The sequence below is a fragment of the Pungitius pungitius genome, chromosome 17 (genome assembly GCF_949316345.1).
Source record: "Pungitius pungitius chromosome 17, fPunPun2.1, whole genome shotgun sequence".
Taxonomy (NCBI): domain Eukaryota; kingdom Metazoa; phylum Chordata; class Actinopteri; order Perciformes; family Gasterosteidae; genus Pungitius; species Pungitius pungitius.
In genome coordinates this window covers 1,004,302-1,016,809 of record NC_084916.1, presented here as the reverse complement: position 1 = coordinate 1,016,809, position 12,508 = coordinate 1,004,302, and the positions used below count along the sequence as shown (strand labels likewise).

Sequence of the window (12,508 nt, the reverse complement as noted above, 5' to 3'; positions counted from 1 at the left end):
CCTTTTGGGAGTCGCCATCTTGCCGCCAGAAGTGACATGAGAGTAGCACGACGGGTATAAAATACATCAAATTAAACCGTCACAATTAACGTCCAACTCGCGGTAAAAAGGGTGAAAGCGACAAAAACAGACAACTCCCAGACCGACAGAGCTGTGGCAGCAACCTGTCCATCACGAGGAAGCCCCGCCCTAAAGCATACCCTGCTTTAATGTGTCGAGATTTAAGAGAGAAGTACAGTAATTGACTTTGATATAACAAGACTTCTTCTTGCAACCGGAGGAGCTCCCCCCTGTGGTCGGTAGAAAGAACACAAGCATTTTGGCATTAATATCAGTCATCATCAATAACCCATGGTGAGCACTCTGGTTTTATCTTATGACCGATGGAGGGAACACAACCTCTAAGGTGAGAAGCACTGGATTGAAATCTCTCTTTCATCTTTCTATAAAAGGTGGCTTTTAGTTCTAATGTAGAGTTTTTATTGTAAATATCTCTTCCACCAGTGTACAACATGTTCGTACTTGTCTCAGTGTAGGATTTGCAGCATTGATGAATCCAGCTCATCCCGAGGGTCGATTATTTATATCCGGGACCAACAGGTTGAAATCCTGGATCACTGATCACCTTTTGAAGCCATATCACAAACACATCACAGCTGCAGAATGGTGTTCTGATCCCTGATAAGAAACAGAGGTCTTGAGCCCCCCCCCCCCTATACACGAGCGGGCCGTGGTTTCAAGCAAATCGAGATGCGAAGCACGAGGCGACGCTCCTTCCCACTGCCTTTTTGTTCCTCCCTCATCTCCTCAGAACTCCCTCTTGCCCCTCTCCTCCCCGGCCCGACTCGCTGCATGAAGCATGGTGTGCAGCAACTCTGGAGGAGACATTAATTATACATCCTCTGCCGAGGGCATGTAGACAATGGCACCAGCAGACCAAAAGAGTAGATGGATGGATGGATGGATGACAAGATGATGATGGGCTTAGGGAAAGTGGAGGCACACAAAAGCATTAAGGACAGTTTGAGTGCTCTTCAAAAAAGGAGGAGGGGTGTGTGTGTATGTATATATATATATATATATATATATATATATATATGAGGGACTTCTATTTATTAATAGCAACAGTTCCTATGAATAGCTCCATTACATTCTTCCCTCTTTCCTCCCTGACGTGTGCCGAGGGAAGAGAGACAGACGATGAAGGATGTCTGCCTACTTTGTTCTCTCTCTCTCTCTCTCTCTCTCTCTCTCTCTCAAGGAGATTCAGTGACAGGAGAAAACAAAAGAAGGGAAGCAATGGAGGTGTTTGAGGATTACGACATCCCTGCACAGCCAAACGCATTCTGAGATTACCGAGAAAAAGAATTGGATTACATTATCATCGGATATTGCGTATCTCTCTCTTCATTACTGGGCATGGTGGGCGAACGAGGAACCATTAGCAACCAGGCGTATTTCAAAAATACCGGCAGGGGGGAACATTGTGTGATTATGATCCAGCTCCCACGCAATGAATCCAGAATGTGCAAGCTCTTTATTTAGCTTTGCTGAGATATTTAATGTCCTTTATTTTCAGTTCAGTTGATATAATTCAGTTCACATCCATATCATTTAATCCAACATCCACTCCTTCTGCATACATTTTTGGGGCATTATTATTCAATAATCCCTAATGATGGGCTTCAAGGTTTTGCCAAAAAGGGGATCTTCAGATATTACATTCAAACAAACCTTCATGAGAACGCTCTGTTCTCCGTCTATTCGCACAGCGCCTGAACGCATCATGATGAGCCAAAAACTGCTGTCTGCTCAACCCTCAGCACCTCTTGTGTGCACTTTTAACACACAATTTGTATTGTATTAAAAGTCCAAATTGTTGACATAGACGTTGTGCTTAAGTCTTGGTTTGTGTACTACATGTTGTACTACAGTACATTGTTAGTTACCGTCCACCACTGACCACAAAACCAACAACATACACATAATGTCACTGGGTTCACAATTAGATCATTACTGGTTTATTGTGGTTATATTATATTCAGAATTGAAGACATTTTAGGGATTTGCGACCCGCTCACTATTATTATTGTCATCATCATCATCATCATCATCATCAGGTGTGCATCACGGTTTCTGCCTGACATTTACACTATTACTTGATGTTAAATGGAAGCTGTAGGGTTTCATTAATTCAATATTTTAAAATGTCAGAAACCCAGCTGAGAGAAAGATGCAAAGCGGAGCGATGGGAGCAGCCGAGCGCCGTCTCTTCCCTGCGCTGCGTCCGGCGCCCGCCTTGCACCTGTCCAAAGTGAAACCACCAGTGGGTCCATAATCAAAAGTGAAGCTTGCTCTGTGTGGGCGCTCAGGCTCACAGTTATCGGACTCAACGTGAAGCAGAATGAATGGTTGTGCGAATAGAATCAAGTGCGTGACCCAGAAACCCGGCCCGGGGAACGCCGCCAGGGGAAGCCTGGCCAGGTGACTGCAGAGGTTTTTTTTAGAAGATTTAAGAAACCAAACAAAATGAAAATCAGATGGTTATTTGGGACAAATAGAATATGGCTGGTGTAGGGTTATCTTTTTCATTTTTTTAGTATATAAACAATATAATATTGTGTCTTCCATTGCTACAACCAAAACATCGATATCCAATGTTTCTGTGCCACAGATGCCAATCAGAGCTGGATTTGCTGTGCAGCTGTTGTTCACAGCTGGAGCTGCCATTTACACCCTTCTTTTGTCAGCTAATGAGAAGTCGTTGAAGCAATAAAGAGTTAATAGTGCACCCAGCGGCACCTGCAGCAACAGCCTCCTCCGCCCCTGAGTGGAGCTGCGGATGGAAAAGCTATTTGCTGCCGTGATGTGCTCCAGAGAGAGAGGCTGCGACGCGCTGCACCCATCTGACACGATGGGTGTCGCTGGTCATGTAACACATCAGGCCTCCAGCCTCCTTTGACCCGACGGACCTACGGGTCATTATTAGAGCTGCAGGTTATGGTTTTTTAAAATGGGTCCATTCTAGAGGCGTTTGGGGATCCACGGTATCAGTCACTGTGAATCAGTGGGTCGGTTCTGATGTAGCTGGATCTGACAGCAGAGATTTAAACAAATCGGTTCAACGCCTCATTAGTTGGCTAAAAGCATTTTCTTGTTTTCATTTAAAGTAACTGATGAAGCAAAAATAAATATCTTTTTGAGCTGGTCCCAAAAACAAAAGGTGCTACTAATCCGTCACGGTCAAAAGAATGATTAGCATGCACATACAATGACAATTTAAAAATATGAAGCTCAATATATATATATATATATATATATGAAACAACAGCCTAACTGGTCCGTTTAGTGTTAACGCGCATATGAAAAAAAGAGCGGCTGACTTGGGTTAAGCCGATCGCTGACTTGAATAGGGTGATGCTACACTACATGCTATCCTTCATTTAATGAAAATAAAACCCCAAAACACGGTTATTTCTCAAAAAGCTGAGCACTGTAGTTTTTAACAAAGGTGCACCAGTGCTGCGGAGTGGAGGCAGAAGTTGTACCGACTGCTTGGAAGCCACTAGAGAACCAGCTTCTGTTTGTTCTTCACCTCCACTCGAACCGCCGGTTATTGATAAAGTGTCAGAAGGCGAGAACAAAGAGGAGAGAGGGCGGCTTCTTCTTCTCGAGAACATCCATGTAGCAGTGGAGGAACTGCTCCTTTTTCATCTCATCTCCAGCTTGATACTTTTTAGTAAATGCTAACTTTTGGTGGGAACTTCTCGCCACATATACAGCGTACCTGTAAACCAGCATATTTGGCAGGAAAAGCCAATGAAAAGGTGGGACAGGATGGTAGGAGAGTTTAACGAGGGTCTGCAGATCACAACCAACCACCAGCGGCTTGATTTAATGTGACGTACATTAAAGATAACAGGTGTTCCCTTGGGAAGATTGTCCCTCGTGCAAAGAATTAAAATAACAGATTTTCAAAATGTCTCGATGACACGAGAAATGGTAATTAAAAACGGACTCATTATTCAGTTATACACAGTTCTATATAATTCAGTCTTTGTTTTCTACAATTACTTTCTAACATCTATGATGTGCTTAGAGAAGCAATCTCAGATTCTGAGGGACTGTTAGCTTCATTTGGGATGAAAGCCTTTAGGTTTGTGCAACAAGCGTTAAACTCACTGTTGCATGAGCACAGCCTGTTAATACAGATGTAATGAGCCATCACTAACAGCACATGACATCTGGAGGAATACTTGTGAGGGGCCTTTTAAGCTTAATGTATACAAAGGCCTGCACCACAATCTCACCAGTCTGAACTGCCTGATTCAAGGAAAACCTGCACAATTACTGGATGCGTAAAACACAATAAACCCAACAACCTCCAGAGGTCACTTAAAAGCCTCAAATTAACCGTTCCCTCCCCTAGTGCGCTCATTAGGTTAGCTTATCTGTTTATGCGTCTGCTGCTGGGACAAAGACGTTCGACCGCACGGCTAACGATCAAAGTGAAGTCATGTGACCAGTTATCCGGCCAGCTCGCCTCTCTGTGGAGCTCTTAATTCACCTTGACATCCCATCAAAAGTCAACTGTGCTCCAACTTCAGCGACTGCCCCCGGGGCTCGACAGGCTGTGATTGGTTGGTCCTGTGTCAACCGGGCCCAGATGTACGCAGCTTTGAACATTTCTCAGCTGCAGAGAGTGCAGGAGGATAAAAAAAAGGAGATGAATCGGGAGAGGATACAAAAGAAGAAAAGGACAGAAACAGTTGCAGAGAGGGATGGACTGTGAGGCGACGGCAGAACGAAATGACCCACTTTGCTGCACGAGCTCATGCACGCTAAATATACACGGCCGCTCACTGTGAAGCATCCCGGGCACAAAGCTTTCACCGTGCTCTGCTTCAAAGGCATACGGTGAAGAGGCGACAAAAAATAGATCGTCTTGATTTAGAGCCGAGTAGCATCTATAAATATTTGATAAGAGACCAGGAACCGTTGGAAAGTTTAGGTTATTTCTTTACGACAGTCTTCTGAACCTGCTGCAAAGTTTGCATTAGCTTAACTTTGGACTGCAGTAACAACCTCTGACTCTTATTTATAATTCCATACTTTATTAGCCAAACTAAACAAGCTAAACTAAATGTGTGTATAGTGATCAGGCGAAAGTAATTGCGAAAACGGCAAAAGGGAAGTTAAAAATATGTGGGATCCATCTGCACCATATCAGTATTTTTCCAAACGCTTTATTCCAATTTTGCAGTAAAACTGGCAACTTGTACTGTAAATCAGAAAAATGTAAAACTGCTAATATAAGCAAAAATATAAAGTGTACACTTATTATTTAGAAAAAGTTGAAGAAATCTCAAATAAGAATTTCCACCCTCCGAGGTGTGCATTTCAGTCCTAAACATAAAAAGTGATGCGCTCAATAAGACACTTCTACGGCCCGCTCCTTGATTTAACGGATCCGCTCAGTCTGCATTTTTGCACCCAACAGAAGAACCAAATGTCCCTCCTCTGCTCTGGGATCAGTGTAGCGCTTCCCCTTTTTCCCCCCACTAAGTACGGCTGTGAATGACTAGCTTTGCTGCCACGAACACAAAGAATGGAATAATTACAAATGTGTTTTTTCGGTCTGTCCTTAGAAATAATCCCAGACTACCATCCAGCTCATAGAAACAACATGTATTTAATGCATTGCCATTGTGTGAGTGTTGCCCCTTGAAAGATGCCACAGGCATCCATTGTGCAGGCCTTCTACACTAAGCCACGCAGAGCCGTCTTCACCTGACATCGACCCCCCCGCACCGGTGCTTCAGTGACACTCAGAGAAACAGAGGTCTTCAGTGGGATGAGACGAGAGGGAGGGGTACATGCTATTTCACAAAAGCTGCCAGGGAACAGAGGTTGTGCCCTGCAGAGACGGACACAAAGGCAACCACACTCCTCTCATCCCGTTTGCCTTTGCTCATCTGCATATTCATCCCATCTAAATTTGGAGAATCTACTCTTTCCGGCTATAGATCATGCTGAATGTGGCTCGCCGTGTGCCAAGTGCAGAAAATAGCAAACGGCTTACGAATCAGGTTGATTGAGCCGTAGCGCATCCCGGGGCCAGTGAGGGGCAAGTGGGACATGGAAGGGGAAAAAACTGGCGAAATTGAATGACTCTTCTCTACTGGGCTGCAGCTGCCCTATGTTGCTGGGCTGTGGTTATGTTGAAGCAACTACTTCATTTAGCTCGTAGGGCTGTCTTCAAATGCTTTGTCCACACACGAGCCCGGTTACACAAAAGCACCTGAGAAGCCGTCGTTTGGAAATGGTTTAGAAAAGAAAAGACGAGAAGATGAATCGTCTGTCAATCAAAAACTGCAGGAAGCCAGCTAGGAGAAAAGCCAAAACACATTTTCTACAGACGAAAGACTTCAGTTTCCCAGTGACTTTGACAAATAATTGAATGCACTGAAGGACATTTCCAACTATTCTGGTTCAATAGGGACAAAACCTGCAGTAGTTGCATAAGAAGCAGAAACCGTCCGTTGCTCCACAAGATGGTTTTGCCTCAACACGCCCTCCTGGAAGGTGGGCCAAGCCAAGATCCCACTGAACTGTGATGAGTTGTAATTAGATGAAAGTCTAATATGTGAACGCTGAAACTGCTCTGGGACAACTACGATCACTTTCTTGTTGCTCTGCTTGGTTTATACCCTAGTTGTATTTTCTGCTTGGCTCTCATTCTAAATTCCAGGCAGCAGCCCTTCAGAACAGTACATCAAAGATGGCTGTAGGTCCTCCCAAGACATAATTACACAGCATCGCTCCCCTATGACATTTGCTGCATCTTCTGTCATATTAATCCCATTCCTGCTGCGTGAGGTGGGGAAGGTGCCGCCCTCGCTCTAGTGACTCCTGAATAGCCCGACTAAAAGGTAATCCTATTCCACCTAACTCAAATAAACATGTTTATTCTGCTAATTCTCTTCCTGGGCCGGATCCCGGGAATGGGTCGGAAGTTTCTGAATGGGGGCTTGATGCAGGGGAAGCAAGAGACGAGGAGCGGAATGAACAACCTCTGCCACAGGGGTAAACACTGCGGTTGGACACGGGGTCCAGTACTCTTCGGTATGGTCCTTCACATGCAGTCTAATAGGGCATAATCATTCAGACTGAATAGAACACCAGTGAAGCCTCACTACCATACAACCACAACCTCGGTCACATGTCCCTTTCTCCATCTGTCCTCCTTGTCTCTATTACGCTGCTAACTGCCCAAACAAATCCACGAAGGACCAAAAAGCACCTTGTTATACAAATGGCACCTGTAGCAACATACCCCAATGACCAAATTATACTTGTTTGAGGCAACTCTAAGAGTTTTAACATCACAGCAGCAGTAATTGGCTCCTCAGTCCAGACATTCTCAAAGTAAACAGAATTAGCATAAAGCTAAATAAACGCTTCTCGTGTTACAAGCTACTTGCACAATGGGTTTATATGACTCCCCCAATAAGTTCACCGCCAGATGACAATGCCTAAACTGCTGCGTTTCCATGGCAACAGATCTCAGGCGGGTACCCGGAAATATCTCAGAGCATTGAATTTGACTTTAAGAGACCAAAGATGAGACCTAACCTATCTACCTAGTGCAGCCACATCCCCTCCACCTGGAAAGGAACATGTGAGTTGAAGGTCAGATTAGGAGTTTAAAGCTGCATCACACCTTTGCATATTTTTTCTGCTACTTGAAATTGTGTGAACAATGTGTGAAAATATTTAATACAAGTCAATCATTTTTGTCTCATATTTTGAAACATATTTTCCTTCACAATATACTCCATCTTGCGAATAGCTTCTCTGCCACACCTCCACAGTATTTCCCCCGAGATTACAGCTTTATTTCCCCACTGATCTGATGGTAGAGGAAACACCGGGATGACAGATGAGCTGTGACACATAGAAACAACTTGTGGAACTTTCCAAAAAGGGACAATGTGACATTCACACCCGGATAAACCCGCCATGTGGAAGTGAGAAAATAAATGGGGTTTAAAGTGTCAAACCGGCCTCAGTCACTGTGCATGTGCGCCACGGAGCCACACAGCATTCCTCCCATGAAAGACGGTCGAGGGTGGCAGGTCAGAACAGCCACTAAGCCACTAAGGCTGGCCCTCAGTCAATACTGGTGGAGCCAAATATAACAAACATTAAGTTATCGATACCAGCGGCCGTGACGCAACAGTACTTGAGCATATAAATGTCTCCCGGTGTGTTGATTACATGGAATTTACGAAGCGTCGTCACCGGAAGCCTTTTGGGTGCAATTAAAAGTGACGCGTGGCATAAGAACAGCTGCACGAGACACATGACTGGGTGAGAGGGGGTTGGACCAGGCCACACGCCTTCACTAACTGGTGATTTATCCAACAAAAAGAGATCCAACGTCCAAAGCCTCGAGGGTCACACCTCCTGCAGGTAGAATAAATGTCTCGTTGGAGAACCACACATTTTCAAGCATTTCATTTCCAGGCTGGACTAGAGATGTAAAAGTAAAAAGAAGAAAACAAAAGATCACTGTACCTTGTAAATTAGTTTTTTTTTTTCATACTGAGCTTTTTACAGATGCTTGCAGATTTTTGGTCGTCTCACACAAATAGGGTACACAGTACAGCGGATGATAGGACCCTCCAGAGTGAGGCTCAAAAGGAGGCAAGTACGATCCAAAGTGCCACTTTCTCAAAGAGATTAATGTCTTCTCATGTGTTATGAATTCTTAAATACCCGACCTATATTTTTCTTGTTTTGTGGGGTTCTTAGAGCTCAGGAACAGGAAACCGTGACACTGCAGGGTTGCTGCGATTTTTCCCTCAAACGTCACATCTTAAATGTGTGTGCAAGGAGCTTCAAACGAATCCACAGGGAGGGATTCACTTGTAGGGCAGAGAAATAAACACAGGCCGCTGAGATAAGAGCCCAGATGATAAAAGAACAAAAGAAACAGGGCTTAACTGGGTTAACTGGGGAAAACTTTAAGAAAGGAGATTAGTGTGCCAACTAAATAGGAAGTGTCACCTTGGGTAAGCAAACGACAACAACAACAACAACAGGATGATGCTTGACATGCTTTAGATTTTATAAAGCTCCATGCAAGAGACGTTAATTTAAATGTTAACATTTACAGGAGTAAAGAATTGTACTTGTTTGAATTTGTCTATCCCCCTGAGAGTTATTACATAAACGCTGATGGTGTATGCTTAGGACGTATACGCCTGTAGGCAAGGTGCCACATCTCCCTAAACACCGTTTAAAAAAGAAAAAGTTTCCTAATTAATTGGTTACTGTGAATTACAGCGGCCCCCAACCAAAGGAGCAGGGAAACGCTAACGTTAGCTCGTATCTTAGCAGGCCTCGCTTTTGCCCAGATTCACCCTCTTGTCCCTTATGGACCTTTCCATATGATGGTGACGGCTTTCCATAAACCAATGGGTGACGTCACTATGACGACAACCGGTCCTTTTATGAAGTGCAGAATCACATCACTTCTGGTTAGAGTTCCCACAGTCAAACTGGCAACAGACATAGATCTTTGGCAGCATTGTGTTTCAGAAGGGCTTTAAATGAATGGATGCTCATTTACATATAGTAAAGTATCAGAAAAAGAACGGTTGTTTAAACGAAGCCATTTGAGGACTTTGGACAGGACACGTTTCTTTGGTGAAGCTCAAAACAGCATTCTGAAACGTGACACGTGTTTGTGAGAACCCTTAATATTGACTTAATATGCTGATATCCAAACCTTAAAAAGGGAAAGGTATAGAGGTAGACAACCAGCAGAACTGAAATGCATCACCACAGAATCGGGTGTACTTTTCTTTGAGTCAAGGAGCACAAGTGTCCTGTCGCAGGAAGCACTTCAGAGCATCGTGTTTCAGCAGGAAGTCTTATCTGACCTTGTGAGAGGTAAAGCGGTTTTGAGGGACATGGACTTTCACAAGTCATCTCTCGGAGTAAAGATTGAATGCACCGAGTTGTCCTGTAGCTTCTTGAGCTGCTAATGTCACTAAATTAATTGACCTTGCATTCCACTTTTCCTGTTTGCATTAACACAATAACGACAACAGTGACAAAGCTTTCAATATCTGTGTCTTCCTGTTTAAGTGGCATCTCTGCGTTACACTACCTCGGCTGTCTTACAGTAGTAGTTGAGGTTCCAGATTTTTCTGGAAGTAAAAAAGGATGAAAGTCAGATCATATTTGCAGCGGAGGATAAAGTATGTCTCATGAACACACACGGCCCCCTTTATCATTACCTGGTAGTTGCTTAACAGGTCAGAGGAGAAAGGGCAGACTGGTTCGAGATGATAGAAAGGCAACAGTAATGCAAAAAAATGAAAGAAGAAAAGGAGCACTTCTTAAATCAGACCTGTGAGTAACTTCAGGATTCATTATTTTGAAATGATTTAGTTAGCTAACGTTAGATAGCTATTGTTATCTATTGAGCTAGCTACGAAGGCTTGCTAGCTCGCTAACGTTACAGATGTTTCCAGAGGTTACTGCCCTCTTGTGGTTAAAAGCCAATCCTCTATTTGGGTAAAATACAATTGGTTGGGACTGCAGTTGACTGGGGGTGTTGTTCTTTGTTTTTACAGAAGCACGTAGTAATCGGCTCCATAACAGAGAGACAACTGTGGAAGCTGTGAATCGGATGCAAAGACAGCGTTCTGCAAGTTTAAAATAAAATGCCCCCAATTTCTTATAAAATGCCCCTAGTTTTCAGTCAGTGGGGGCAAAAATTGCCCCCTAAATAATAGATTTTCTACAATCCGCACAGGCTTGTAGTCTCAGCAGCACTACAACACCAAAATTGGACAGTAGATGATTGGAAAAACTGATGAGCCCGGATTTAAGCTGTGACATTCAGATGGTCGGGTCAGAATTCAGCGTAAACAACATACAAGCATGGATCCGTCCTGCCTTGTCTCTACGGTTCATGGCATCATAGATGTGCAGCCCCCAAATCTGCAGCAACTCTGTGATTTTATCAATGTCAATACGAACCAAAAGCTTCTGAGGAATGTTTCCAACACCTATTTGAAAGTAAGAATTAAGGCAGTTCTGTAGGAAAAGGGGGGTCCAACCTCATACTAGCAAGGTGTACCTAATAAAGTTAGGTGTGTGAGTGTATATAATACTGTTAAAATACTAACCCTTCATTTTTATTCAGCCTTGATATTAAAAAAAAGAAAGGGATGAAGAAACATAAAGCTAGATATCAGCACAGGGAACAAAGTGTGCATCTGCAGCACCTGCCTTCCCATTTTTCTGGGCTGTGAGAGACGCCCGTTACAGCTGCTGCTGCTGTTGTTGTTGTGCTCACGCTGTACGTCATTAAAGATGCATTTCAAGCTTTGAAACGGGTGACGATTTATTTTTACACCTGCAGGTCAGCTGTGGACACAATGAATAAGCAGCTCAACCAATCTCTTGATCAATAGGGACATTGTTGTTAAAGTTTGAGGAGCTTGGGAGGCTTTCACTTGGTCCTAGAGTAAAATATTGATATGCTGATTCAGCTCTTACCAACAGTACGAAGATGACACTATAATCAGAGACATCTCACAATAAGGTTACAGCAGCATCATCATTATCTTTTGGGGGGGGGGTCCGTAGGAGACATAAGAAATCATGCAGCAGGGGATCAACAAGATGAAAGATGGGTTCAGGTCAAATAGGACAACGTGGGGACACACAGTCTTCTCCTCAAACATAACTTGCATTGGATTCTGGATCCACAAGATGCCCCCCACCCATGAGGTGATTGGACGAACCGAGCATCCCGCCTCACCGTCGGTTACCTTTCTGCCCCCCCCCCCCCCCCCCGTACCCTCCGGAGCCAGCACTTCACCGTGCTACAACCCCCTCAAAAGTCCTCAATCACAGGGCGAAGCGGGTCACATCCCCCCGGTCCACGTCACACCACCTGCTGCCAGATGAGCGCCCCCCCCCCCCCCCCCCCCCTGAAAGATGCTGAGTGCGTGTGACCAGGTGCCCTTCACAGGCCAATTAACCCCAGCGGCGCATCGTTGCGACAGGGCGCCGAAACAACAGCGCCGGATGACCGGGACGGTGCACGTCCCTGACACGCGGTTGAGGCTGCGGCGCCTCCCGGGTTGTCACAGGTGGAACCTCGGTCGCGTCCGGGTCGAACCGCGCACACCTGCTATCGTGCACGCGGCTACAATTCACGTCCCGTGGCTGAACTAATCACAACGCCGACACAGAAGTGCCGTCTCGGCGTTGTGTTGCGTTGTGTTGTGTTGTGGTGTGAAAGCGCCTTACCTTCCACCGCCATGGCGCTACTCCTCAGACGTGAGCATTCCTCGCCAAAACGTGAAAGTCGACGCTCCTTCGCATTGTATCTGGTTCGGCGTGTTATCACTGGGCTGCGGGCGGGCGAGAGACGGAGCGCACAGCTGCCGCCGCGCCTCAAAGCATGATGGGAAGTGTA

General features: G+C 44.8%; 1 protein-coding gene across 1 annotated transcript in view; it reads right to left on the bottom strand.

Annotated features, from left to right (window-relative positions):
* The window catches only part of samd12 (sterile alpha motif domain containing 12), an 83,279-nt gene extending 70,771 nt beyond the window's left edge, over positions 1-12,508 (bottom strand). Inside the window, exon 1 of the mRNA XM_037474748.2 lies at positions 12,340-12,508. Within this exon, the coding sequence (XP_037330645.2) occupies positions 12,340-12,352 (13 nt within the window). The 5' untranslated portion in view covers positions 12,353-12,508. The remainder of the gene's footprint in view (positions 1-12,339) is intronic.